The sequence below is a fragment of the Aulonocara stuartgranti genome (assembly GCF_965226115.1).
Source record: "Aulonocara stuartgranti genome assembly, chromosome: 17".
NCBI classification, from domain to species: domain Eukaryota; kingdom Metazoa; phylum Chordata; class Actinopteri; order Cichliformes; family Cichlidae; genus Aulonocara; species Aulonocara stuartgranti.
In genome coordinates this window covers 20,954,761-20,982,680 of record NC_138953.1, presented here as the reverse complement: position 1 = coordinate 20,982,680, position 27,920 = coordinate 20,954,761, and the positions used below count along the sequence as shown (strand labels likewise).

General features: G+C 41.3%; 5 protein-coding genes and 2 long non-coding RNA genes across 8 annotated transcripts; 4 read left to right on the top strand and 3 right to left on the bottom strand.

The window, feature by feature from the left end:
• LOC309691801 lies at positions 1-2,688 on the top strand. The gene is made up of 3 exons (XR_014272120.1): positions 1-867; positions 984-1,072; positions 1,407-2,688. It is a non-coding gene; the product is annotated as an uncharacterized lncRNA (long non-coding RNA).
• A 597-nt stretch (positions 2,689-3,285) lies between these two features.
• On the bottom strand, positions 3,286-8,312 carry LOC309691800 (tetraspanin-8-like). Of its 2 annotated transcripts, XM_082509747.1 has the most exons (10): positions 8,086-8,312; positions 7,712-7,780; positions 7,511-7,627; positions 5,917-5,991; positions 5,602-5,697; positions 5,100-5,210; positions 4,983-5,018; positions 4,809-4,892; positions 4,319-4,446; positions 3,286-3,585 (listed from the first exon to the last, which is right to left on the bottom strand). In XM_082509747.1, the coding sequence occupies exons 1-9, from the start codon at positions 8,143-8,145 to the stop codon at positions 4,324-4,326; spliced, it is 771 nt and encodes a 256-aa protein (XP_082365873.1). In that variant the 5' UTR covers positions 8,146-8,312; the 3' UTR covers positions 3,286-3,585; positions 4,319-4,323. The 2 variants fall into 2 exon arrangements, with proteins under 2 accessions (XP_082365873.1, XP_082365872.1); XM_082509746.1 differs by having other exon boundaries at positions 3,286-4,446.
• Positions 8,313-13,877: 5,565 nt separating this feature from the next.
• LOC309692267 (histone H2B 1/2) lies at positions 13,878-15,576 on the top strand. Its single transcript, XM_082510600.1, has one exon. The coding sequence runs from the start codon at positions 14,465-14,467 to the stop codon at positions 14,837-14,839; it is 375 nt and encodes a 124-aa protein (XP_082366726.1). The 5' UTR covers positions 13,878-14,464; the 3' UTR covers positions 14,840-15,576.
• Positions 15,577-15,750: 174 nt separating this feature from the next.
• On the top strand, positions 15,751-21,244 carry LOC309692268 (histone H4). Its single transcript, XM_082510601.1, has one exon. It carries the CDS (start codon positions 15,793-15,795, stop codon positions 16,102-16,104), a length of 312 nt encoding a protein of 103 aa, XP_082366727.1. The 5' UTR covers positions 15,751-15,792; the 3' UTR covers positions 16,105-21,244.
• Positions 21,245-21,462: 218 nt separating this feature from the next.
• Positions 21,463-27,174, bottom strand: LOC309693030. Its single transcript, XR_014272558.1, has 3 exons — positions 27,099-27,174; positions 26,635-26,820; positions 21,463-21,837 (listed from the first exon to the last, which is right to left on the bottom strand). It is a non-coding gene; the product is annotated as an uncharacterized lncRNA (long non-coding RNA).
• On the bottom strand, positions 23,490-23,935 carry LOC309692957 (histone H3.2). The gene has a single exon (XM_082511878.1). It carries the CDS (start codon positions 23,909-23,911, stop codon positions 23,501-23,503), a length of 411 nt encoding a protein of 136 aa, XP_082368004.1. The 5' UTR covers positions 23,912-23,935; the 3' UTR covers positions 23,490-23,500.
• On the top strand, positions 24,230-24,864 carry LOC309692788 (histone H2A-like). Its single transcript, XM_082511591.1, has one exon. The coding sequence runs from the start codon at positions 24,255-24,257 to the stop codon at positions 24,639-24,641; it is 387 nt and encodes a 128-aa protein (XP_082367717.1). The 5' UTR covers positions 24,230-24,254; the 3' UTR covers positions 24,642-24,864.
• Positions 27,175-27,920: the final 746 nt, after the last annotated feature.

Genomic DNA, 27,920 nt, shown 5'->3' with positions numbered 1-27,920 from the left:
TATTACAAAACATTTACAAAGTAATACACTTCTGTGTCAATACAACATAAATGAAACATTACAGCAGCCCTTTAATTATAAATGACTGGGCAAAAAAATGTACTTCATGTACATTAACATTAACTTAAATTGGTATCAACTTGGTCAACTTGTCGCAGAATCAAGGAAATGACAAATGATTTTGATGTTCAACAACGGAACTGTCCAAAGCTAAGGTTATATGGATTACGAACCTCTCTCAAAACCACACTCATCTAGGACTGCATACAAAAACATGAGAGGCACATCAGAATACCACAGTCCAATTCACATTTCTTTCTTTTTTTTCTTTTTTTTTCTTTTTTTTTGATTTTTTGGAAAAAAAAAAATCACATTTATTTCACGACAGAAGTTTGCACTTAAAGCCAGTCCACGGGTAATGTCTCTTAAGTCCATCAAGTTCCAGAAATACCTTCTGGAATACCTCTAGAGCAGGAGTGGGCAATCTCAGTCCACGAGGGCCGGTGTCCCTGCAGGTTTTAGATGTGTCCTCGAACCAACACAGCTGATTTAAATGGCTAAATTAGCTCCTCAACATGTCCTGAAGTTCTCCAGAGGCCTGGTAACGAACTAATCATGTGATTCAGGTGTGTTGACCCAAGGTGAGATCTAAAACTTGCAGGGACACCGGCCCTCGTGGACTGAGATTGCCCACCCCTGCTCTAGAGTGTTCTTTACTTGTTTTGGGTAGCTCAGATTGAGAGCGTATATAAGCCCCATCATTAAGGCACACGCTCTGGGCACATCAAGGTTTTCCAGACTGCTGCACGTCTTGTGACTACAACCTTTACCAGCTCTTCTCGGAACTGTTCTTCATGATCCTGGCAAGTAGGTTAAATGGAAACATGTCAGTATTTTATGTGCCATTTAAAAATATAACACAAAAGAATGTGAGATTCACCTACCAGCTGTTCTCTGAAGAGATCCTCTTCTTTGTCTTTCAGATACACCATCAGGCAAACGGATAGCGACCTCTCTTCTTGTTTCCACCGAAAAAAAAAGCAAAACAAAACTTAAACTTACAGTTTATTAGGTGAAAAGTCAAAACTGTTACATTTATGGGACTTGTGTTGTGCCAAATATTGATTTTAAATATGTTTTTAAAAGAATTAAAAATGTAATCTTTGTAACTTCAATTTAAACTGTTACATACTGGCCTGCTTTAAATGCACCCTTTGCTAGCAGTAGGATAAGGTGAATAAAAGTAAATGTAACCTAAATTTAGGGACTATTTCAAACTTTTTGCTGAGTTGTGTTCTAAGGATTAAACTATAATTGTTATGTGTAAGATATGCGAAAAAGTACCTGTGGACAAGTCTTGTAATGATGTGATAAAGCAATAAAAGCTCCTATCCACCCTGTTGTAGGTCAGCCTATGCCACAGGCAGGCTCTGCTGTGTCCTTCGCATCCAGCTTTCCTAGCTATGACCAAAGAGGAATTTCCATCAAAGCTATCTTCAATCTAACTCCTAATTCGATGGCTCCGTAGCCACCTTTCTATCTCCCTTTATTTAATGCAACTATAGTAGTAAGTGCTATGCATAAGATGGAATTGTACAGGGAATGATTTTGATCAGACGTGAAAGGGGAAAATGTCCGAGGAAGCTCCCGCACCTGCTGCCGCCCCGGCCAAGGCGGCCAAGAAGAAGACGACGGCTTCCAAGCCCAAGAAGGTCGGCCCCAGTGTGGGCGAGCTGATTGTGAAAACCGTGGCCGCTAGTGATGTGCGATACCACTGATTTCCTTTCCAATCCGATACCAAGTAATATTCAGGGTGGTATCGACAATACTGATCCGATACCGATACTTTGTACAAAAACTTATTTTATTTATTGTATCTAAACAATATGAAAATGTTTTTTGAAATGAAGACTTGAAAAGAATTTTAAAAATCAATTTATTAAATTGGAATTCAAAAATGAATTTACAAATACGGATTTTATTCTAAAATTCATTAATTAAGCACAGAATTTTTTATTTTGATGCATGTGGCTCTTGTGGTCCTCCATATCCTCTGGGGTTTTCACACAGCTGGATAAACGTCAAACAGAAAACTGATTAAACAGAAGTGTGAGACGGTCGAGAGTTTAAGGCAGCGCCCGGTTATATGTTAGATAGCAAGGAGCAGACGGCTGAGTTTCACTCCACTGAGGGAGCTCACGTCGTACTACCCGGCTTTGTTTAGACCGCGAAGGCTGGGTCCTCAGGTGGAAGCAGCCTCTGAATTTGGACACCCCCGCTGTTTCCGGGCCGGCCAATAATAATGGTGACATTTAACAAAACGGCGCTGCTGTGGAGAGAGTGAGCAGCTTCCGGTTCCTTGGCGTACACCTGGCTGAGGATCTTACGTGGTCAGTACACACAAACAAAACAGTGAAGAAGGCGCAGCAGCGCCTCTTCTTTCTCAGGAGACTGAAAAGATTCGGCATGAGCCCCCGCATCCTCAGGACCTTCTATCACTGTGCCATTGAGAGCATCCTCACTGGATGCATCACCACCTGGTATGGCAACAGCACCGCCTACAACTGCAAAGCTCTCCAGCGAGTAGTGCGGTGCTCTGAACGGATAATTGGAGGTGAGCTTCCCTCCCTCCAAGACATCTACAGGAAGCGGTGCCTGAGGAAAGCGGGGAGGATCATCAAGGACTCCAGTCACCCCAGCCATAAACTGTTCAGACTGCTTCCATCAGGAAGGAGGTTCTGCAGCATCCGGTCCCGTACCAGCAGACTGAGAGACAGCTTTTTCCATCAGGCCATCAGACTGCTGAACACGTCATAGACACCTCAGCTTCACTACTGGAACTTCAACATTATGCACTCCACACTGTATATAAATGCCACTTGTTTTGCACATATTCAACTCTGTATATTTTATATATTTTATTATTATTATTATTATTATTACTTTATTTTATTTTTTTACTATTTAATTTGTAAAAATGTGTATACACACACACACACACACACACACACACACACACACACACACACACACACACACGTAGGAAAATATTTAGTATACACATCCAGAAATGCATACACTATTATATATTGTACATATATTTATTAGTTTCAGGTTGGCCATTCTTGTATTTTGCTCGTTTGTGTTGTTGTGTTTGCACATCTCTGTTGCTTGTGGGGCTCGCACACAAGAATTTCACTCGCATGTGCTGTGCCAGTGTGCCTGCACATGTGATGTGACAATAAAAAGTGATTTGATTTGATTTGATTTGATTTGATTTGAAAGTCAAAGTCAAAGTCAACTTTATTTGTCAATTCTGCCACATGTACAGGACATACAGAGAATAGAAATTTCGTTACTCTCAAACCCTAGATGAAATAGCAAATGAACATTTAAATATAAGAGAGTGATTAAAAAATGCAAATAAAATAATTAAAAAGTAAAAATTTAAATAAATACAATACAAATTAACAAGAAAGCTATGCAATATACAATATACAATATTCAGGTAAGGGTAAATGACATTGAGTGTAAACCAGGCAGAGTAGTGCAAATAGGCTGTTCAGAGATGGAATGCAGGAAATTCTGTGAAAGAGATTTTAATTTAGAGATTAAAGACTGTTTTTACAGTAATGGTAGTTAAGGTGAAGACTTTAGAGCCAAAAGTAGGTGAATTTTCTTCAGCAAAGAGTGAAGAAGCTGGAAACTAAAAGGGTGAAATTGTACAAATTTCATTTTGAATTTAAAAACTTTTTTTTAACACAAACACAGAAAAGTCCACGTGAAAAGAATTATTTCTATGCATCAAAGCAATTTTGGCAGATAAGAAATTAAGAAATAAAACTGCCATTTTGGGTGATATTATGCTCGATTCCCTCCTGAAATGTTGGGATGGTGTTATTCAGACTAGTGGGCTGGAGAAAGCAGTTAAGCTATTGAGATGGATTTCTTATGACTGACTTTTTGGCCCAATATTTACGATAATAAGTTTAGTATATGGGTCTCAAAAGGTTTAACTACTTATTATTCTCTTACCCATGAGGGGGCATTCTTGAGCTTTGAGACATTAAGACAAAAATATGGACTAGGTCAAGACCATTTTTACAGGTATTTACAAGTCAGGCATTACTTTGATGAAAACATTAAAATTATAATAGAAAACAGTGAATTGGGCTTTGTGGAGCACTGTTGTTATCAAAAAATTAAAAATTAAAAACAAAACAAAAATTTTTCATGCTGCTTGAAAAATATTTCACTTTGAAATTCAAGAAGAAAAAAAAACAGGACTGTATGAAAGAAAAAAAACAATGCATCGTACTTTGGCTAGTATGCCGGGGTGTTGTGCAGCTCCTCGTATTTTGGTGGCATCATGGAGACCACGATGGTGTGTCTGTTTGGGTAATACAGCTGGTGAATCATGATGGAGGACAGAATCATGCCAAGCAGCTGTCGGGGAACACAGGAAGCTGAGTTAAACATCTGCAGGTTGTGAAATGTTGATTCTGATTCTGTATTCATAATGAACTAATATTATAATGAACTTAGACTCAAACTGCTATGTATTTACGTGCAAGATGATTTTTCACAAATTTAGATTTTAGTACTAGTTTACTTTTTGTTCCACTACAGATGCTGTAATTCTTCAACATTTGATGGAGAAGATGGAGAATTCAAACTTTGTAGAAAAAATATATTACATGTATACTATGACTTTCTCATTGTCACATAAATAATAGCAGGGACTAAATGCAGAGAATGCAGATGTGACATTTATGCTACCGAATCCTTGAATAATTGATAATACTCACAGCTAGAACAGCCAGAGTGAAGCTGACCACAAGCATGATGTTGTAATGAAACTGAATGTGGTCCATGATCGTGGGAAAGCAGGTCTGAAAATAGAAGGAAAAATAAAAACTGTCAAGTTCTGATATAAACTGAGGAATGATTTAAGCTTTTCAAAAGGGTGCTGGGTCGCTCACCTTAGTGTAGACGGACATTCTCTGCAGCATGAAAGTCTGGAAAATTTACAGAAATAAAGACGTTACAAACTGTGACACACCGTGACCAGTGAAGCAAGTGGGTGCATCGATACTCACGTTGTTTTCGACAGTCTGACACTTGCCCTCCTTCTCCTCCTCCTGGCTGCATACACAGGAGTCGGGGATGTTCTCCCAGTCTTTGTAGCTGAACAGACCACAGCAGTGAAACTACAAACAGCAGCAGGAGAAGAAAGAAAGAGGAGAGTTACTCATCTTCAGGAGGATCATCAGCTGGAAATAAACGTTAAAAAGTGTGTGAATTTTTTTTTTAGAAAAAAGTGATCAAATTACTTGTGGACAGTTTGCCTGCTCTTATTCTGAAAGCTCACTTGCTGCCAACTATCAACTGTATATAAATAATGGCACAGTGTATTATGTCATGTTTCAAAGGTCATCTGATGTTATTTTACATCATCACCAGTTTGCAAGTGCTAAATCTTTTATGCCCTGATTGAGTGCATCTTTTTTCCATGAATGTAACTTGTATTTAGCAACAACAAAAGAAAAACTCATTTTAAAAAGATTAAGAGATTGCAGCGAGCAAGTTAGAATAGCTCACCTTCTCCTGAATGACCTCAGCCATGTTCCTCACATCCTCTGAAGATTTGTCCAGAGGCACAAACCTCCTGAAAGTCTGCTCCACGATGCCTTTGAGCTGCAAAAATCAAATATTTTTATAGCATGTATTACATTTATATTTTAAAAATTAAAGCATTTTAATGGTTATGAAAGATAATATGGGTAAGGTAAAGTAATGAAAAAGTAATTGTATTTATATGTGTTGATTATTTAAAAAAAAGCATGATTTAAAAAGTTTTTCCAGTTAAATCAAATAAATCTCTTCACATGACTTCGTCCAGCATCCTGCCTTTACCTGAGGATGAATGATGGCAGCAGGGATTCCAATTATGAGCATCACCAAGCATCCAATGACCATAAACACCAGGAACTGCAGAGGAAAATTCATTCATTTTCTTAAACACTTGCATTATCAAATCATGACTATTACATTTGTCACAGATGGTCTTCATTAAGAAATACAAACAGCCCATAATGGAATGAGACTAACAACCCATATGGAAAAGATATATATAAATCTTATAAAGTTTGTATCTGTCTTGTGTGAAACTTGTATGAAAAGCATACAAGAGTGAAAACAGATATAAGATCCCTAGAAAAATTATATAAATGAAACTTGTATGTTTTGGATACTTACTAAAACAATATATGAAAGTGGCTACTTTCATGGGTAAATCATATAAGCCTTATATGATTCATTATATGAAGTAGGCCACATCTTATGCAAGTCTTTTATAAGTTTTTTCCATTTCTTTTCAATGTGGGAAGATAAGAGAAAGCAAAACTAAACACAGCAAACAAGATGGGAGACCACCAAAATAAAACCGTTCTCTGCTGCCTGTTGGAGCGGGGGGCCTAGGAGGAGGAGTTGGCTGTCCGATTGGGGTCTGGAATGTGGGGCCTCCCTGCTGCTGCCGAGTCGGGTCGGTCTGCTTCTCTCCACCCCAGGGAAAAGGGAAACACTACCTGGGTCTGGGTGCAGTTTCCCCCTCCAGGGGCAAGGGTATCTAGACCTGGGGCTTAGAGTACGCTTGGGGAGTGTGATTGTGTGTACAATGTCTCTTTGTGTCTGTCTCCACGTTGGGTGAGTGATGAGTAATTGCATATGAGAGCATGAGGGTGGGAATGGATGTCTGTATCTGTGTGTGCCTGTATGTCTGTGTCTACATGTCAGGTTGGGTATCAGACGCCACCTCTCTAGGGACATCTCAGGCCCTCCAAGGTTTGGAGGCCTATCTCCCCCACCACTTCCCCTGCCAGTGGCAGACGCCCTCAGACATCAGTGCATTGGTTGTTCTTTGTATCCGGGCATGGGCGTCCAGGTACACACCGGCTCACTCCTTGGTGGCTGCTTGTCGGGGCCTGGAGCCTGGGTCTCGCTCGGGCCACTTCGGGGGTGGGGTGCCCTCAGCCTCTCGACCTGGGGCTCAGTCACTCTGGCACAGCTGGCTGCTGGCGGAGCTCACGGGCATGTCACTGCAACCCCCCCTGGCTTCTGCTCCACGGCTGCTGAGTGGCCCTTCATCTGGGGCTCTCATCAGCTCTTTCTGGGACAGTGGCGCGGCTGCCCCTCTGTTGGTCTTCCTTGGTCTCTTGTGTTCTGAGGGCCTCTGGATGTCTGGAGTTTTGATCTCCTCCATACCTGCTTCATGCCCTGGAGGACGGGGCTGTGGCTCCCCACACCCTCTAGCAGATCATTACATGAAGGAACCTTTTAATACAAGCGCGTTCATGCTCACAGCTGTACACACGGGTGCTCACACACACAAACTACACCCTTTTTGGCTCCTACCTCAAAGCAGAGCACCATACTGTAATGCAAAGATAATAAAAATGAGAAAAACCCAAAACATCCCCAAAACTTAAAACCAATGACAGTCTGAACTCACCATGATCAGGGCCACTTTGCTCTCCTTGTGGGCTCCGTAGGCTCCCAGCAAGGCGATCATCATGGCGATGCAGCCCACCACGTAGAGGATGAAGAGTTGGGTGGAGCGACCCTCCAGCTGTGGACAAAAGTGTCACGAAAGGTTAGTGGGCTTTGTCTGTTTGTTCCCACATGTTACATTTATGTTTGAATGTGTCCTCACGTTATATCCTCGAACGTCCATGAAGAACTGATACCACAGAGCGAGGGCGATGGCTACTCCACCAGCAAGCTGAACAAACAGAAACAGTCTGGTTAGAGCTGCTGGATCCTTTAAACACAACCAGGATATGAAATGACTGCACAGCCACACACGTGGACGAAGCACAACAACAAACTCTGAAAGTAAGAACAAACGTGTTGAGTTGATGTCGGTTTATTTTACTCTTCTAAGCTTCGGTTTCATTTAATTGTAAAAAAGGAGGCAAATGTGGTTGTTTTTGACTGCTGCGTCTGCCTGCTGACTGGTTGATGTCTTTAAGGAGATTCTGGATTAAAGTCTGCGATTATCATTTCCTAAATAATCTCTTTACTCACCATGAAGAATATGTTGAAGACAGTGAAGATGTGTTTGAGGCAGATGTTGATCTGAGCCATGTTTGCAGCTGGAAAAGTCCAAAGCCCAAAGTCCAGATGAGCTCCGACTGCAGCGAAGTGAAGTGAAGTGAGAGGAGAGCAGCTGAGTGAGCTGCTTTGAAGGGTTTCAGGGCTTTGCTGGGCGGGACGTCCGATATGTTAGAGGTGGAAACTTGTGTGGAATGCTTGTTTAACAAGGGGAGGTTCAAAGCAGGGTCTTCCTCCTTCCAGTAAATCCAGCGGAAATAGTTTTTGCTGTGAGCAGGGACGGAAGCTGTTCACAGACTGGCTGGAGTGGAGGAGAGGGCGGTGTTATGCCCCGTTTAAAACAATCCAGATGTGGAGACATGACTCATTTTACTTTTATGAGAATCTGTCGTCAGCAGGAGGAGAGATAACTTACCGAAAGTCAGTTTATTCCTCTACAGCTCAAAGTAATTTTTACTGCATCTGCACACAATGTACTCAGAGTTTTCTTTTAATAAATGAGATATGTTTATAAGGGTACTGCACTTAAGCACAAAGATTTGTATATAACTTTTTATGTTGTATCATATCTGCAGTGGTTTCAAATGTAAAGCAGTATGAGTACTGCACTCAAATACAGATTACATCGTCTTTAACTTCCCTCCTTATTACTTTTATAGTTGCATCTTATTAAATAATACTTTTTGTTTTATGAAGTAGGTTTTGTAGTTTTTTGTGTCTTTGTAGTTTTTTGTGCATATCACACTTGATTTTTTTTTTATTGATTCCTAATCATTTTTCATTGTGGAATAATTCGACCCACAAAGACTTTGAGCGTCCACAGAGCACTTTTAGTCCTCCGAGTGTGAACGAGCTGTCAGACAGAGCAAAGCAATGCAAACACTACCCTGAGTCCCACGTCACTGTTTTGGAATCTGCAGCTGTGAAAAAAACAGAAACTTGTGAGATGAAAAAATGATCACTGAATGTAAAATTTGGAATTGATGCCTACAACATGTTGCAGCGGTTGATTTGATTTGTGTTGGATTTTGTAGTTTGTGCCATCATGCAGTTGTTTTTAAATCCTTTCTGTCTTCTCATTTTATTTCTAAAGTTGTAAAGTTTCATGTTACCCTTTTGCGACCCTTTCCTGTTCAGCAGTCAGCACTAGAGCAGGGCGAAATGACCAAAAATATTTATCACGATATACATTTGAAAATTTGTGATAACGATATAACTGACGATATAAGTGACACTAGACAAAATACTTTACAACTCCACAACTTTATTTGTGCAAAAAAAAAATCAACGTATTTTCACTTAAACAAGCAGCTTTTTTTATGTGCATTAAAATTATATAAAAAGTTAACAGTGCAAATGCAAAATCCTTGCTGACAGTTTAACCAAAAGGAATTTCCAGTGGAAATTGGCTGACATATCCTCAGCATAACCATGTATAATATCCACAAAACTTAGAAAGAGGTTATACACACACAATACCGTAATATTATGTTGATGCACAGTACGTATCACTCCGCGAGGCTCCTGCCTACAATGTCCGTAATGCTCTGACAATCCATCAAGCGGTGCGGATTCGTCTTAGCAAAGTTGTACTAAAACATTTGACAAATTTTCGAGCGCCGTGTACATAAAATCGTTTCGAGGTCAGTAAACACAACCAGAATTCATACATAAGGCACATGGGATTATAAGGGGCACTGTCGATTTTCAGAAAAATCAAAGGATTGATTTTAAGTGCGCCGTATTTTCCAAAAAACAAGGTAATAACGACGGGCCGCTAGCATGTGCTACCAAAAATAGTGCTTTGTTGTGTATCTGACGGACAAAAGCTAAACCAGTTCCACACCACTGAAGTTGCAGGATTTTTACAAACCAATTCTGGTTCATCCGTTTCATTTAACGATCCGCTTTCGCCCTTCTCATTCTCCACCATGCTTTTTCCGCCATGTGCGTATGAAAACAAAGGTACGCATGCGCGTTTTACTCATATTCTATCGTGATATTTCATTTTTTTATCGTTGCCCGACATTATACCGGTATTACCATGAACTGTATGATATGGCCCAGCCCTAGTCAGCACATTTAAAAACTGCAGTTGAGCCTAAAGTGCTGTTTTTCCTTTTCAGGACAAAGATATGTAGGAAGCTAAAGAGCAGCAGAGAAATGCCAGGAAAGAGAAATTGAGGGAAGGAGGGGCAACTTTCCTTGGAAGTAGACATGTGGGAGGTACGAGATTAAGTTACTGTGACGCAGCTCAGAGGAACAACAATGAAGGCTTTGTGGGGTTTAAAGGAGAAACGTTATTTGCAGGACAGGAAGAATTCATGAAACTGTTTAGTCGTCTTGTGTTAATCTAATAAAATAATAATTACAAATATATTATTATTATAATATTCCACGATGAGCTGGAAGTGGTATTACTGCAAAGTGGGATTATTTAGTTTTAATTTGGGACAAATACATAAAGTCTCATGCTTTATACTGGATTGAACAAATATGATGAGTTGCACCAGAAAAACAAAATTAACAGTCTCACTTATAAATAATCCTGTTGTTTTCAGATGTTACTCTAATTTAAACTTAAAATAATCCTGTTGACTATTTTCATATTTGTTTAACTTTTGAGACCTGAGTAGTTTCTCTCACATCATCAAATTTTTTAAATAAGTATCTGCGATTTGCCGAAAGAGTTATATATTGATTACTTTTCTGTCCGTCCACCGATTTTAAGAAACCTTGTCCTCGCCGGTCAACTCACCATTCTCTTTCTCTCTCCTCTCTGTCATGTGTGTCTATCTGTTCTGGTTTTGGTGCAGAAGCAGGACTGTGTGAAGGCAAGGCAAGGCAAGTTTATTTATATAGCACAATTCAACAACAAGGTGATTCAAAGTGTGAGGTTTCCCATCTTCTGCCTTCACACGCCTGGATTAATCACGCACCTTTTCCTGATGCCCTCGTTGTGGCCTCTCCGTAAGGGAGCGGCAGCTCTTGAGTACTTGCTGGATTGTTGTCCTACTAAGTTAGTGCGACCCAAGTACAAGCCAAGCCTTGAGCTTGTGTTCCCACTTACCTGTGAGAGAGATACTTACAGTTGTACGTTCCTCTTCTGAAGTCTTGCAGTCATTTTCACATAATTTCAGTCTTCTCATTTTATTTCTAAAGTTGTGCCTTACCATTTTGTAACCCTTCTTGTACAGTAGTTCATACAGCATTTTAGAGTTGACCCTAAAGTGCCGTTTCTCCTTTTTAGAGTGAAGAGATCTAGGAAGATGTGGAAGCTGAAAAGCTGCTGAGAAATAAGCAGTATTCCATTTAAAACGATGCTCAGTTGGTGCTAAGGAGCCCAGTGTGCCAAGAATACATATCCTGCACACAATTATCAGCAGCAGCGTGAACCACTGATAAAAGGCAGGATGGATCTTTTCCTGTTGTTTATGTCAGATTCTGACTACAACATCTGAATGTGGGGGCAGAACTCATTTTCTACTGGAGTTCGCCTCTGCATCATGTTTAAACACTCCACACAGGATGCTCTGCAGACTGTGACAAAGCACAGCTGTTGCTGAATATAAAAGGCCCCTGTGGTTCACTTTTTATTGCCTGTAGTTTACAGTATAATGACTAATACTATAATAATTAAGTAATTGTGACTCTGACAGTGAAGAAAGTGAACCTGGCATGTTTGATGGAGATTTAGCGCAGCTGTTCAATTCAGAAACAGAGGATGAGGACTTCGATGGGTTTGATTGATGACGATTACCGGTAAAATAAATGTGAATACCAAATTCAGTTTTGCTCCCGCTCCATTTTTAAATACGCAGACTTGTATGCTTGTGTCTGTTGTTGTTGTAAGGCGGACGTAGTAGAGGACACCATGAGAACATTAAAGGGGGAAGTGTGGGCGTAGATTATATATAAAACCCACACCCTATAAGCAGGTGCGCCTTATGTGTGTGTTAAATACAGTAATGGCACACATAACTGAGACTGCGCATTTTAGTACCGTGCGTGAAAATACGGTATCTGGAAGATTTTGCCTCTGAGGAAGATTTTATCTTTGATTGGATCTTTGATTATGGAAATCCTATAAAAACTGAGAGAAGTACTCAAAATGACTAAATAAGTAATGTAATCTTAATGACTTTTATAAGGTACAAGGGGAACAACAAGTGAATGTCAGTAGTTCAACCATGAAGGTCACTGGCAAATTTGTTCACTCGAAGATAAACTTCTACTCTTCATGTGTAACTTCACACTTGGTTGGTTGACTACCCTCTCGGTAGAATCACAGCTGTCTCTGATCGCTGAGGTGAGAGGGCTAGTGTTCACTGCTTTGATCTCAGAGGACGACTTTCTCTCTTACCCTTCGTGTCGTCAAGACACACTAAGCAATCTTCTAATTGCAGCAATTCAAGAGCCTGCTGAAGATTATTGTTTGCTGAATACATACCAGCAATCATGTGATAGGTTTAGTTATTAATAGGAGCTGACTTATGATGCATTACTAGGAGTAGCATTCCAAGTTAGCACAGTGTCCACTCTGCAGCTGGACTGAATTTCTACAATTCCTATTCTGGGTCTGATCCATAAAATCCTGCTGGAAAAGACAGACTGATATCTGAAATGTATACCTTATGCTGAGTACAGCATAGGGTATACAGGTGTGCTCTCCTTTGATTTGATTCAAGCCCTTGACAAAAGTGGAAAGGAAAAACTAATTTTTAAAAGTCAGAAACCTCTGGTAGATCCAGGTTCCCGGAAGGGGCAGCTGCAGCTGGAGTTGTTGGTTTTTAAATTTACTGGCAACGAAGTTTAAAGCTGAATTTGACTGTATAGTTACTTCTTCATAGCTGTTCCTTTATTAAAGAAAAGAAAACATAGGGGTGGATATGAGGGAATATTCCTGCAGATTTCCCATGTGTGGGACTAATAAAGGTTATCTTAAGTTAGATGTGTTTCTGATTATTAGGTAGAGAGTATAATTTACTCACTGCACAAAGTGATGTCAGAGAGACATCTTATATAAGTCATTTTTGCATGTTGAATTTTGGTCCACTAAAGTGGTTGTTTTGTAAGGCTAGGCGACGTTGTGTTTTTTTTAACGTGTAATGAATGTCTGGCGTTATCTTCCTCTCATTGTAGCAGAGGCTCTCAAACTGGTGTTCCCAATCCACAGATTGGGTATAAGCAAAAAACCTATGGTGGCACCTAGATACATGTGCATCATCCGGGGTTGAGTTAATTAGCGCAATGGACAAATATTTAAGTCCATCTACTTCATCGAGTAATGCAAAAGCCAAACTAGCTAAAGTATCACAATAATTAATTTGTATTTGGCTTTATCGAGAATGACAATGGCAGACCAAAGTGTGTTTGTGTCTTCAAGAAGTAATAAAATAAATGAAGCCAGCAAAGCTAAAGCAGCATCTCATCACAAAGCACCCTGAGTTTTATCAGAGTTAGGATTATAAGAGGCCCTTTAACACACTCTGTTAGGGAGTTTTTATTGTTTTATTTGCTTATGGTTCAAAAGTTATGTTACACATATTTCACCAGACACAGTTTTCTGTAGAAACAGGAAGCTGACCCTGTGACACTGGGATTTACCGCAAGAGACCAGCACAGAAATGCATATCCGCAGAAGTTGACTTGCATTATAAATAATTTCCCCCAGGGATCAATAAAGTATTCTGATTCTGATTCTGATTCTGATTATATTATTCTTAGAAATTGACTTGCAACACACATACTTTGTGACACACACACACAGCTTACACACACAGACAGCATCAGGACCTGCGTAACAGGAAATGTGATTATATTTGCATATTGACGATGTAACCTATAAAAATAAACGAATACTGCAGTTCGGTGTGATTTGCTCTGAGCTTTTCACCCGTGCAGCACGTTAACCTACACAAGTGTCTCAGTGTTGATTATTCACCTGACTGTTTGTTAACTGAATATCACCGACACACTCACTTCCTCTTACAAAGCTCAATAAAACAGGATACTTGTAAAAATGAACCCTGAAGGGTTTTAAGCCCTGAGAATTTCAGGACAATATATCCTGTAACTCTGACGTTATGAGGGGAAACATTGCATCCGTAAAATGCCATAAAATAGTAAAAACTAAGGTGATGTTCTCTAATTCATATGTAAATAATGAGATTCGTGGAAGATTTCAAGTGCTTTTTTTCACTGTTGACTGTGTGCCTTTGTGTAAACCTGAGCAACAGCTCGGCCAATGACAGGCGAGGAACAGCACAGCCTTATTTGCATACAGCGGAAATAAAAGAGCCACTCTCAGCTGACGAGCACATTCTCCGCTGTGAGGAAGTGAAGTAAGAAAATGCCTGAACCCGCCAAGTCAGCGCCCAAAAAGGGCTCCAAGAAAGCCGTGACTAAGACCGCCGGCAAGGGCGGCAAGAAGAAGAGAAAGACCAGGAAGGAGAGCTACGCCATCTACGTGTACAAGGTGCTGAAGCAGGTCCACCCCGACACCGGCATCTCGTCTAAGGCCATGAGCATCATGAATTCGTTCGTCAATGACATCTTCGAGCGTATCGCCGCTGAAGCCTCCCGCCTGGCCCACTACAACAAGCGCTCCACCATCACCTCCAGGGAGATCCAGACCGCAGTTCGCCTGCTTCTCCCCGGTGAGCTGGCCAAGCACGCAGTGTCTGAGGGCACAAAGGCCGTCACCAAGTACACGAGCTCCAAGTAAACTGCATCTTTACTTAATCCCGAACAACGGCTCTTTTCAGAGCCACACATCTCTTCTAAAGCGTACATGTCCTGACTTTATTTAATTTGTAGCTGTCATGATGGTGAAACATAAATTACAGCTTGTGTTACTCTTGTATGCTTTGAATAAAAAAAAAAAAAAAGAAGAGAGAAATTTCAAGGACTTAATGATGGACCACCTGACCAGAACAGTCCTAACGCCATCACTATATCATTTAGCATTATTACTATTTGGTTGGTTTGGTTTTGTAGTTTGTGTGGTTTTGTTTTGTTTTGTTTTTTTGTTTTTTTGTTTTTTTTTTTTGGGGGGGGGGGGGGTCATGTTTTGTGGTCCCTTGTCTGCGAAAAGCACTGAATAAATACACTTGTGGGTTTCTCAGAAATAATGACATGTGAACAAGAGCTTATTGAGCTCATCCTGGTGAGGCAAATGTTTGGCTTCAAATCACAATTCTGATCGTAAAATCCTGGACAGGATTACAAATACAATAAATAAACGCGATTCGTTTCAGTTTCACATTTCAAACTACAGTGACATCCTCCGTGTGTGTGTGTGTGTGTGTGATCTATACATGTGTTAATCGTTTTAATGTAGTTCAACACTTATGCTAGACTCTGGGTGAAACGTTAAGAGGGTGTGTGGTTTTTGTTACAAATACGGACACTTGGGTTTAGTTTGAAATAAAAATGTGAACTCCACTCAGACATTGTGTGTGATTTGGTGTGAGTCTCCCTTCGGTTAGACTTAATTTGTCATTTAACAAAAGACCACATTTCCACATTTAGAAAATAGAAGAGTGGGCGGAGCCGCTGAGCTTCGAGTCGCCGTCACACCGTCTGTTTTCTCTTACGTCCGCCGAGCACACATAATAACACGGCTCCGTGGAGTTTAACTTCATTCGACTTTGCTCGTTCAGAGAAGAAATTATAACCATGAGTGGAAGAGGCAAAGGTGGCAAAGGACTCGGGAAAGGAGGCGCCAAGCGTCACCGTAAGGTGCTCCGTGATAACATCCAGGGTATCACCAAACCCGCGATCCGTCGTCTGGCTCGCCGTGGCGGAGTGAAGCGTATCTCCGGTCTGATCTACGAGGAGACCCGCGGAGTGCTGAAGGTGTTTTTGGAGAACGTCATCCGTGATGCTGTTACCTACACGGAGCACGCTAAGAGGAAGACTGTGACCGCCATGGATGTGGTGTATGCTCTGAAGAGGCAGGGCCGCACTCTGTACGGCTTTGGCGGTTAAACTCAGTCGCCCTAATCCATCAAACGGCTCTTTTAAGAGCCACACACTTCTCTTTAAGAGCGTTGTTCTGCGATCTTTTTGTTTTTGTCACTTTTTACTGCCTTTTTGTGTTTTGTTTTGCACTCTGAATATCTTATACGCCATTAGGTGATGAGAATTGTCAGGTAGGAAATATTGTACTGCATGATGGTGGACTGCACTGGTGCACCTGAGAGAGATACCCGCCCATGTTGACGTGCGAGCATTAGTGATGGGATTTCTGGCTCTTGTTAGAGACCCGGCTCTTCGGGTTATTTTGTTGCTTTAATTTATTATTAGCAATAATATAAAACTATGCACAAAAGGAATTACTAACGTAAAAAAGTGGTTCTATTTATTTTTGTATATAAATATATGCGGTGGCTCCTAGAGACAAAACATGTACAAACTCCAAAACAAATTTCTAGTGTTAACTGAACTTCAAAAACAGAGCTACCTAGATCACTTAAATTACACAATTGAAAGCGTGTGTGTATGTGTATATATCTGAGCACAAGATCCATAGAGGCTGGGGTCTATCACACCAGGCAAGACCCCAGGTGCAGGCTGTATAAAGATGTCCCAGAGACAATCCAGCACATAACAGCAGGGTGCAAGATGCTAGCAGGCAAGGCATACATGGAGCGCCATAACCAAGTGGCCGGCATAGTGTACAGGAACATCTGTGCCGAGTATAACCTGGAAGTCCCGAGGTCAAAATGGGAGATGCCCCCAAGGGTGGTGCAGAATGACCGAGCTAAGATCCTGTGGGACTTCCAGATACAGACGGACAAAATGGTGGTGGCTAACCAACCGGACATAGTGGTGGTGGTAGATAAACAGAAGAAGACGGCCGTAGTGATCGATGTAGCGGTTCCGAATGACAGCAATATCAGGAAGAAGGAACACGAGAAGCTGGAGAAATACCAAGGGCTCAGAGAAGAGCTCGAGAGGATGTGGAGGGTGAGGGTAACAGTGGTCCCCGTGGTAATCGGAGCACTAGGTGCGGTGACTCCCAAGCTAGGCGAGTGGCTCCAGCAGATCCCGGGAATAACATCGGAGATCTCTGTCCAGAAGAGCGCAGTCCTGGGAACAGCTGAGATACTGCGCAGGACCCTCAAGCTCCCAGGCCTCTGGTAGAGGACCCGAGCTTGGAGGATAAACCGCCCGCAGGGGCGTGCTGGGTGTTTTATATATGTATATGTATATATATATGTATATGCATGTATATTCAATTCAATTCAATTTTATTTATATAGCGCCAAATCACAACATAAGTCGCCTCAAGGCGCTTCATAGATACAGAGGAAAAACCCAACAATCATATGACCCCCTATGAGCAAGCACTTTGGCAACAGTGGGAAGGAAAAACTCCCTTTTAACAGGAAGAAACCTCCGGCAGAACCAGGCTCAGGGAGGGGCGGGGCCATCTGCTGCGACCGGTTGGGGTGAGAGAAGGAAGACAGGATAAAAGACATGCTGTGGAAGAGAGACAGAGGTTAATAACAGATATGATTCAATGCAGAGAGGTCTGTTAATACATAGTGAGCGAGAAAGGTGACTGGAAAGGAAAAACTCAATGCATCATGGGAATCCCCCGGCAGCCTATGTCTATTGCAGCATAACTAAGGGAGGATTCAGGGTCACCTGGTCCAGCCCTAACTATATGCTTTAGCAAAAAGGAAAGTTTTAAGCCTAATCTTGAAAGTAGAGATAGTGTCTGTCTCCTGAATCCAAACTGGAAGCTGGTTCCACAGAAGAGGGGCCTGAAAACTGAAGGCTCTCCCTCCCATTCTACTTTTAAATACTCTAGGAACAACAAGTAGGCCTGCAGAGCGAGAGCGAAGTGCTCTAATAGGGTGATATGGTACTACAAGGTCATTAAGATAAGATGGGGCCTGATTATTTAAGACCTTGTATGTGAGGAGCAGGATTTTGAATTCAATTCTGGATTTAACAGGAAGCCAATGAAGGGAAGCCAAAACAGGAGAAATATGCTCTCTCTTTCTAGTCCCTGTCAGTACTCTTGCTGCAGCATTTTGGATTAGCTGAAGGCTTTTCAGTGAGTTTTTTGGACATCCTGATAATAATGAATTACAGTAGTCCAGCCTGGAAGTAATAAATGCATGAACTAGTTTTTCAGTGTCACTCTGAGACAGGATATTTCTAATTTTAGAGATGCTGCGCAAATGGAAGAACGCAGTCTTACATATTTGTTTAATATGTGCATTGAAGGACATGTCCTGGTCAAAAATGACTCCAAGGTTCCTCACAGCGTTACTGGAGGCCAAGGTAATGCCATCCAGGGTAAGAATCTGGTTAGATACCATATTTCTAGGCTTTTCAGGGCCAAGTACAATAACCTCAGTTTTATCTGAATTAAGAAGCAGAAAGTTAGCGGCCATCCAGGTCTTTATGTCTGTAAGACATTCCTGCAGTTTAACTAATTGGTGTGCGTTATCTGGCTTCATGGACAGATAGAGCTGGGTGTCATCTGCATAGCAGTGAAAATGTATGCTATGTCTTCTAATGATACTGCCTAAGGGAAGCATGTATAATGTAAACAGAATTGGTCCTAGCACTGAACCCTGTGGAACTCCATAATTAACCTCAGTGTGTGAAGAGGACTCTCCATTTACATGAACAAATTGGAGTCTATTAGATAGATATGATACAAACCACTGCAGTGCAGTACCTGTAATACCTACAGCATGTTCTAATCGCTCTAATAGGATATTATGGTCGACAGTATCGAATGCTGCACTAAGGTCTAGCAGGACAAGCACAGAGATGAGTCCACTGTCAGAGGCCATAAGAAGATCATTTGTAACCTTCACTAAAGCTGTTTCTGTGCTGTGATGAGCTCTGAAACCTGACTGAAACTCTTCAAATAAACCATTCCTCTGCAGATGATCTGTTAGCTGTTTGACAACTACTCTTTCAAGGATTTTTGATATGAAAGGAAGGTTGGAGATTGGCCTATAATTAGCTAAGACTGCTGGGTCTAGAGATGGCTTTTTGAGTAAAGGTTTAACTACAGCTAGCTTGAAGGCCTGTGGTACATAGCCGATCATTAGAGATAGGTTGATTATATTTAAGATCGAAGAATTAATTAATGGCAGGACTTCTTTGAGCAGTTTTGTAGGAATGGGGTCTAAAAGACACGTTGATGGTTTGGAGGAAGTAATTATTGAAGTTAACTCAGAAAGATCAATTAGAGAAAAAGAGTCTAACTTAACATCAATGGTACTAAGAGTAGCTGTAGATAATATTACATCTGTGGGATGATTACTGGTAATTTTTTCTCTAATGATAAAGATTTTATTTGTGAAGAAGTTCATGAAGTCATTACTAGTTAACGTTAAAGGGATTGTTGGCTCAAAAGAGCTCTGACTTTTTGTCAGCCTGGCTACAGTGCTGAAGAGAAATCTGGGGTTGTTCTTATTTTCTTCAATCAGTGATGAATAGTAAGATGTTCTGGCTTTGCGGAGGGCTTTCTTATAAAGCAGCAAACTATTTCTCCAGGCTAAATGATGATCCTCTAAATTTGTGACACGCCATTTCCTCTCCAGATTACGAGTCATCTGCTTTAGGGTACGTGTTTGAGAATTATACCACGGAGTCAGGTACTTCTGATTAGAGACCTTAGTTTTCACAGGAGCTACAGTATCCAGAGTCGTACGTAGTGAGGAGGTGAAATTATTAACAAGATAATCGACCTCTGTTGGGGTAGCGTTCAGATAGCCGCTCTGCTCTATGTTGGTACAGGGCATTGAAGATGATAACAGTGGGTGGATTATATTCTTAAACTTAGTTACAGCGCTTTCAGAAAGACATCTACTTTGATAAAGTCTACTCTCCACCGCTGTGTAATCAATTATTGTAAATGTAAATGTTATCAGGAAATGATCAGACAGGAGAGGGTTTTCAGGAAACACTGTTAAATGTTCAGTTTCTATGCCATATGTTAAAACAAGATCTAGAGTGTGATTAAAGTGGTGGGTGGGTTCTTTTACATTTTGAGAGAAACCAATTGAGTCTAATAACAGATTAAATGCCATGTTGAGGCTGTCATTTTTAGCATCTACATGGATGTTAAAATCACCCACAATAATTATTTTATCTGAGCTCAGAACTAAATTAGATATAAAGTCTGAGAAATCAGACAGAAACTCTGTGTAAGGCCCAGGTGGATGATAGATGATAACAAGTAAGACTGGTTTCTGAGTTTTACAGCTGGGGTGGACGAGGCTAAGCATCAGGCTTTCAAATGAATTAAAAGTCTGTCTTGGTCTTTCATTAATTGATAGGCTGGTGTGAAAAATTGCTGCCACACCGCCCCCTCGGCTTGTGCTTCGAGATTTCTGGTAGTTAGAATGACTCGGGGGTGTTGATTCATTTAAACTAACATAATCATCCTGCTGCAACCAGGTTTCTGTAAGGTAGAGTAAATCAATTTGTTGATCAATTATTAAGTCATGTACTAACAGAGACTTGGAGGAGAGAGACCTGATATTTAATAATCCACATTTCACTGTTTTACTCTTTGGTTCAGATGTGGATACTTTATTGTTCTTTCTTTGTAATTGTTTATGTTTAAGTTGTTTGTTGCTGGTTTTTAGTTAGTTTTTTGTCTGTTTGGGAGCCGACACAGTCTCTATGGAGATGGTTTTTTTTTTTTTTTTTTGGGGGGGGTAGCAGGAGGAGAGAAGCTGCAGAGGGGCGTGTAAGACTGCAACTCTGCTTCCTGGTCCCAACTCTGGATAGTCATATTTTGGGGGGTTTAATAAATTTGTCCATATTTCTAGAAATGAGAGCTGCTCCATCCAAAGTGGGATGGATGCCGTCTCTCCTAACAAGACCAGGTTTCCTCCAGAAGGTTTGCCAATTATCTATGAAGCCCACATCGTTTCTGGGACACCACTCAGACAGCCAGCAATTTAAGGAGAACATGCGGCTAAACATGTCACTCCTGGTCTGGTTGGGGAGGGGACCAGAGAAAACTACAGAGTCCGACATTGTTTTGGCAAAGTTGCACACCGATTCAATATTGATTTTAGTGACCTCCGATTGGCGTAACCGGGTGTCATTACTGCCGACGTGAATTATGATCTTACTGAATTTACGTAAGATCACATGTATGTATATGTATATATATGTATGTATATGTGTATATATGTATATGTGTATGTGTGTATATATGTATGTATGTATGTATGTATTTATATATGTATATGTATATATATATATATATATATATATATACAAACAACAACTGAGATAATTCATCCACAATACGAGGTTAGTCATTCATATACTGCTGCATGGGCTGGGCTGTAGTTACATCATAAGGGTTTAAAAATTGAGCTTTAAAATGATTGGCAGTAATAAAAGCCGAGGAAGGCCAACAGTGATCACTGACTGTTTTTAGGAGCTTTTTGAGATTAAATAGAAGAAAATACATAACATTAAACATGTTAACAACACAAAAGCCATATTGAACACAGACTACTTACTTTAGGCCCGGAAGCAGGATTCGTCACGTCATCACTTAAAGACTGGCTACCTTTCTAATGTGAAGTTGTTGTCCCTTTCTCAGTCTTCTTGGCCTGCATGTTGGGCAGCACACCACCCTGAGCGATCGTCACTCAGCCCAGCAGCTTGTTCAGCTCTTCATCGTTGCGGACGGCCAGCTGCAGGTGGCGGGGGACGATTCTGGCAAGAGCATAGATTTGGTTTTGGCATTGGTGGGGGACGGATGATTCAACCACCGAACACTGCCCTGCTTTTGTCTTTGCTTCTTGATAAAAAGAGGAGAAATATACTTGCCTACATATGCTGTTCTACATGCTTTTAAACCATTTAAAAGTACAATTCATAGTTTTATATGTGAATTATATAATGTCAAATTACTATTAAACAAATGACTAAGAATTGTAGACTTTAGTTTACTTCAGCCATATTCCATCATAGTAAATCAGGTATCATACAAAATAAAATTAGCTTCAAATACAGTGATGACAATAAAAGAATATGACTTTAAGGACTTAACAACATTACTTCAGTTATAATACACCAACATCTCTTATACATTAGCACTAAGGGAACACTGAATGACCTGGTGGTTTTTGTCCATAAAACTACTCATCTAAGATTACCACAAAGTAAAAGATCTCTCAGCAACATTGTGCAACATTTTATGCACACTATTGCCCCTATCAAATAAGTGACCTGGGATTTTTTTATTCTAAACATGAACTCCTGTTACAGCAACAGACATGGACTACTGGTGCCCCACACAACAACTCAATGTCCACTATGTGAAGGAGCCAAACACATGCCTGCTCCTCTCGTTAACTGAGATAAACTGCTGGCATATTGGTTTTATATACTGTCCAGTCTCTCCTGGTGAACATGGCCTACAGTAGCATTGTTTAATCTCATTTGAGTCATTGTTGATCTCGTTTTTAGTCTTGTGAGAGCACTGAAGCTTCTTTCAGCCTCAGCCGAGGATACTGGGATGACTAAAAGCAGCCTGACAATTGTCACGATAATAAATACTAGTTAATCTATAGCACCAAATCATCAGTCAGTCACCCGTGACCTCGCCTCTTCACCTCAGTCCGAGCTACAACATGGCAGAGCTGCCTCTGTCACCTAATAAATAACAGGGAGACATTCCAAATACATGCAGTCACACATGTGCTTCAAAAACAGTAATGAACCACCAAGTCATCCTCCAATTTCACCTGTGATCTTGTATCACCATTACTCTCTGTTGGTTCTTCTATCACCTGACAAATAGGACATACATGACAATAAGAATAAAATGGGTAGCTGCTTCAGTGTTTCTGTCACTTTGTGTAGATCTTGACTCATCAGTAATGTTTGTAGGGTGAGTGCATTTTTAAAACAGTTTGTGCAAACTGCACTACAAGGTGGAATATTTGCAGAAGCATGACGACCTCATGATATTTTGTCTCAAAAATTAACCCTATGACTATGTCAGTACCATTAGGATGAAATTGTGTCACCAACATTTTAACATTAGACATAAATTTAACAGCCTCTGTACACTAATGTTAACATGTTAGGCTTACTGGCATGTCCATAGTATTTATAAAAAAAAAAAAAAAAGTAAATAAGTAAAGGAGGGAGACATTTAAGGATAGAACAATTCATGCTAAAAATTAATGAAGCATTTTTGTAACTGAAGTCAGTGATTTCCACGTTCATGCCGACTGTAGTTTCTGGTATAGAAAGAGCATGAAGATTAAAGTGTGACTATAATATTGATGTAATAGTAAGAAAGGAGCGAGCTCTTGGTGGGAGGGAGGTGGCTCTGAAAAGAGCCGTTGTTTGTAGGTGAGCGAGTAGCTTAAGCTCTCTCTCCGCGGATGCGGCGAGCCAGCTGGATGTCTTTGGGCATGATGGTGACCCGCTTGGCGTGGATGGCGCACAGGTTTGTGTCCTCGAAGAGACCGACCAGGTAAGCCTCACTGGCCTCTTGCAGAGCCATAACGGCAGAGCTCTGGAAGCGCAGGTCGGTCTTGAAGTCCTGAGCGATCTCGCGGACCAGGCGCTGGAAGGGCAGCTTGCGGATGAGCAGCTCGGTGGATTTCTGGTAACGGCGGATCTCGCGCAGAGCCACGGTACCGGGCCTGTAACGGTGAGGCTTCTTGACGCCTCCGGTGGCCGGGGCGCTCTTACGGGCAGCCTTAGTGGCGAGCTGCTTCCTGGGGGCTTTGCCGCCAGTAGACTTGCGAGCGGTCTGCTTGGTTCTTGCCATTGTTTCTCACTTTTCTTTTCCTGTGTTAAGGGCAGATTTTGTAGCAAACAGAGGAGACTCGCTGCTCTTAAACTGTGTGTGTCTGTGACGCGGTGCCTCCCCGGCTCATGATTGGTGAGGGGCTCCACGTGGTGCTCAGCACCGTTCAGAGGAGCACCGCCCCGCCTCGGTGTGTGCTTCTCATTGGAGAAAAGTGCATTGTAATTGCGCGCTGCCGCAAGCCTCTCTGCGATTGGTGCGTGACGAAGCTGCGCGCGCTCTGCGGAAATATAAGCGAGGCTTTGAGCCGATCAGGCCACATTTCTTTTGAGTGTTGATACTACGAAGAGAAGAACCTGTCAAAATGAGTGGACGCGGAAAGACTGGAGGCAAAGCCAGAGCTAAGGCCAAGACTCGCTCATCCCGTGCCGGGCTTCAGTTCCCCGTGGGTCGTGTCCACAGACTGCTGCGCAAAGGCAACTATGCGGAGCGTGTGGGAGCTGGCGCCCCCGTTTACCTGGCAGCTGTGCTCGAGTACCTGACCGCTGAGATCTTGGAGCTGGCTGGCAACGCGGCCCGCGACAACAAGAAGACTCGTATCATCCCACGTCACCTGCAGCTGGCTGTGCGCAACGACGAGGAGCTCAACAAACTCCTGGGGGGAGTCACCATCGCTCAAGGTGGTGTGCTGCCCAACATCCAGGCTGTGCTGCTGCCCAAGAAGACCGAGAAGCCCGCCAAGGCCAAGTAAATGCAAAGCGTTCGGCTTCACCAAAAAACGGCTCTTTTAAGAGCCACACACTCCTATCTGAGCAAACCTCCTTCTTGCTGTTACTGTCTGTAACTGGGATATGTAGATTATGCATCTTGATTTATTTTGAAATGTACGTTCATTCATATCACCTTACATGGTCAGGGACTGAAATCCACCTTCAAAATATACTATCATGAGTGCTTAAGCAGTGTTTGTTTTATTCACAAGAATAGAGGGTCTTAGTATAAAGTCAAAATTAAAAAAAAGTCAAACGCTCTCAGTCTCTCCTGCTGTGTGGTTAAGGCTCATGCCTTGTTCAACCTCATTTACATTAGGGATCAGCTGTTAAGCGCTGCTGCAGGGTGCAGCTGGGCTACCGGCAGACAGACCCTACATCCCCAGTGAGGGAAGGAAACTGGTGATGTCTCCCGAGGACACCTCGGATAAAGTACAAGAGATACAATCAGTGCTTTGTCAGTGTTTACTCAGCAGTCAAGGACAGCAATATTTGCATAGTATTTTTACTGACATGTAGTGCACATATGTTTTGGGCAAAAACATTTTTGAATATTAAAATATGAACATTTGTAACAAAAAATTGACAAATTAGCCAGTTCCAATGTAAAACTTTATCTGCCTATTTAAAAAAAAGAAGATAATCTTCTCACAAACTGGTGTTTGATTTTGAAACAGGAAAAAAGTGGGGAAACAACTGAAAAGACTAACATTTGAATAAAACCTGAAAGCAAGTAAATACTTTCTATGCTGCCTTATGGTAAACTTTGGTAATATTGATAAAGAACAACACTGGCTGACGATGAAATACAGTCAGCTGGCATGGTGACACTGCCAGTATTAACCTGCAGGGCTGGACTGGGACAGAAAATCGGGCATTTTGACTACAGACCGGCCCACCAGGTATTAAAGCCATAAAGACTTTGAATGAAAACAAACGCTGTTGTGACAGTGATGTACACTGTCTTGTTGGTATATGTATGATTTCTATACATTTGACATCAGATAAAAACTTTGGTTGTAAGATTTAGATAATTATTTAATAAAAGCGAGATATTTTAAATGAGAATAAGAAAGAAAAGTATTTCTTTGTGCCCCCCTCTCCCTGTTAATTCCCTACCTGGCCCCCTGGCATAACTTTGCTAGATCCGCACCTGCACAGTTACCAGCTGTCAGCTACATAAAAAAGGATCCTGGGGTTATTTGTCTCTCAGAAACAGCTCATAACTTCCCTTCAACTCATTCATGTCACCTAAAAGGTAAACCTGTTTCTCCATCACAGCTCTGATGATTCAGTAAGGACATCTCCTGGTTTCATCTTCATGTTTCCCTCTCACCACATATCCAAACCGACATCATGACCAGCAGCTTTACAGCTGTGGCTCCAGCAAACATCAGCTGATACTGGAAATTAATATTAAATAAATTCTAACAACAGCTGATCAAGCTTAAACGTGCTGCTGTTGTTTAGCGCGACATCTGCTGGTTTCCTCTTTCTGGCACAAAGTGGGCGATAAACAAACAAGAGAGAAAAGCTGATCAGCTGATCATTGATCAGTTTCATGATTGAAGTAGCAACAGAAGAGGGAGGGGGAGATGAGAGAAGAGGCAGCTGTGCAGCGTAAACACACAGAATAAATCCAGCTTTGTCTTTTTCCATTCTAGCTAAAGTCCGGGACAAACTGCGTCTCTTCTCAGCTCAATACCAAACGCATAATATTTTCTCTGAATGAGGGACCATTCCATTTTTAAGGAGCCGTTGGCAACTCTACTAACTAACTAACCTTATCAATAAAATAAAGTTCACTATCAGTAACATCATAGCAACTGAACAGCTGTACAGAAACTCCGTCATGCTAGCTCGGGCAGTATGAGTTATTGCAACTGACGGTAAAAAGTCAGCACAACAAAAATAAACTCCACCTAAACTTAGTTTATATCTGACCCAGATAGACTGCAGGTCATAACTTCTTACCTGAAGTTCAGTTCACCTGACACTCGGACTGGCGGCTGCCTCGGGTCTCTCCTCCTCCTGCCTCCCCTTCCCTCATCCACCTGCTGGCCTCTGTGGAAGCTCCGCCATAGCCACCACCAAACAACTGAGTTATTTTTACACATCGACCTGCATCTGGCCAATCCACCACCTCTCATTGTTCATGCCCTTAATAAAATAAAATAAAAAAACAAGTCACCGGGCATATGCCCAGTATGCCCGATGGCCAGTCCAGCTATGTTAACCTGAAACCAAATCTGCAGCTCCATACAGCAATGTTACGACTTAGATTATATCTTATAACGCATAACTCTTATGTTAGCTCCCCTCAGCAGCATACTGTCTGAAATATTCGAGGGCTCCAATAATTCTTTAAGTGTTATTTTTTCCTTGGGATTCTAATTTCACCGAAGTTTACTAAACTCAACAAACTTAATATTACTTACCGGGACATTTATTCTGTCCTCATTTTCTTTCACCGAAAAATTGTTTCCTGCAGTGCCGTCTTTCCTGCTTGGCTCTCCTACCTTTGCTAACGTGATGCACATAGCGCAGAAGCAGATGCTGCATTCACTTACACTCGGATATCTGAGCTTCACCGTGAAAACATAATCTGACATTTGATATTTGATTGAATTGTATTGTTTTGCCTTTGGGGTGGCACCTGGGGTGGCCAGTCTGGTTGGGGGGGGGGGGTGGCCTGTGCCCCCCCAGGCCACCCCGCTGGACACGCCATTGTATGTGACCCTATCATACAAGAAATACACCTTTAAAAGTTATCACCTACATTTTAAAATATTCTGTTAAAAAACAACAAATGTGATGGAAAATATTACGGTTATAGATGCATGTTATTATCTATATATGAGATATGTTTCACTTGTATTTTTATTTTTTTGAAAGTTCTTTATCAATATTACCAAAGTTTACCATAAGGCAGCATAGAAAGTATTTACTTGCTTTCAGGTTTTATTCAAATGTTAGTCTTTTCAGTTGTTTCCCCACTTTTTTCCTGTTTCAAAATCAAACACCAGTTTGTGAGAAGATTATCTTCTTTTTTTTAAATAGGCAGATAAAGTTTTACATTGGAACTGGCTAATTTGTCAATTTTTTGTTACAAATGTTCATATTTTAATATTCAAAAATGTTTTTGCCCAAAACATATGTGCACTACATGTCAGTAAAAATACTATGCAAATATTGCTGTCCTTGACTGCTGAGTAAACACTGACAAAGCACTGATTGTATCTCTTGTACTTTATCCGAGG

What these genes read in the sequence shown, in the direction of transcription:
- LOC309691800 (XM_082509746.1), bottom strand. Translation starts at nt 8,145, where the DNA reads ATGGCTCAGATCAACATCTGCCTCAAACACATCTTCACTGTCTTCAAC. An exon ending in CTGCCATCATTCATCCTCAG is followed by an intron (nt 5,698 to 5,916) that starts GTAAAGGCAGGA and finishes TGATTTTTGCAG; the next exon opens with CTCAAAGGCATCGTGGAGCA. An exon ending in GTCAGACTGTCGAAAACAAC is followed by an intron (nt 5,019 to 5,099) that starts GTGAGTATCGAT and finishes TAAATTTTCCAG; the next exon opens with ACTTTCATGCTGCAGAGAAT.
- LOC309692267 (XM_082510600.1), top strand. Translation starts at nt 14,465, where the DNA reads ATGCCTGAACCCGCCAAGTCAGCGCCCAAAAAGGGCTCCAAGAAAGCC.
- LOC309692268 (XM_082510601.1), top strand. Translation starts at nt 15,793, where the DNA reads ATGAGTGGAAGAGGCAAAGGTGGCAAAGGACTCGGGAAAGGAGGCGCC.
- LOC309692957 (XM_082511878.1), bottom strand. Translation starts at nt 23,911, where the DNA reads ATGGCAAGAACCAAGCAGACCGCTCGCAAGTCTACTGGCGGCAAAGCC.
- LOC309692788 (XM_082511591.1), top strand. Translation starts at nt 24,255, where the DNA reads ATGAGTGGACGCGGAAAGACTGGAGGCAAAGCCAGAGCTAAGGCCAAG.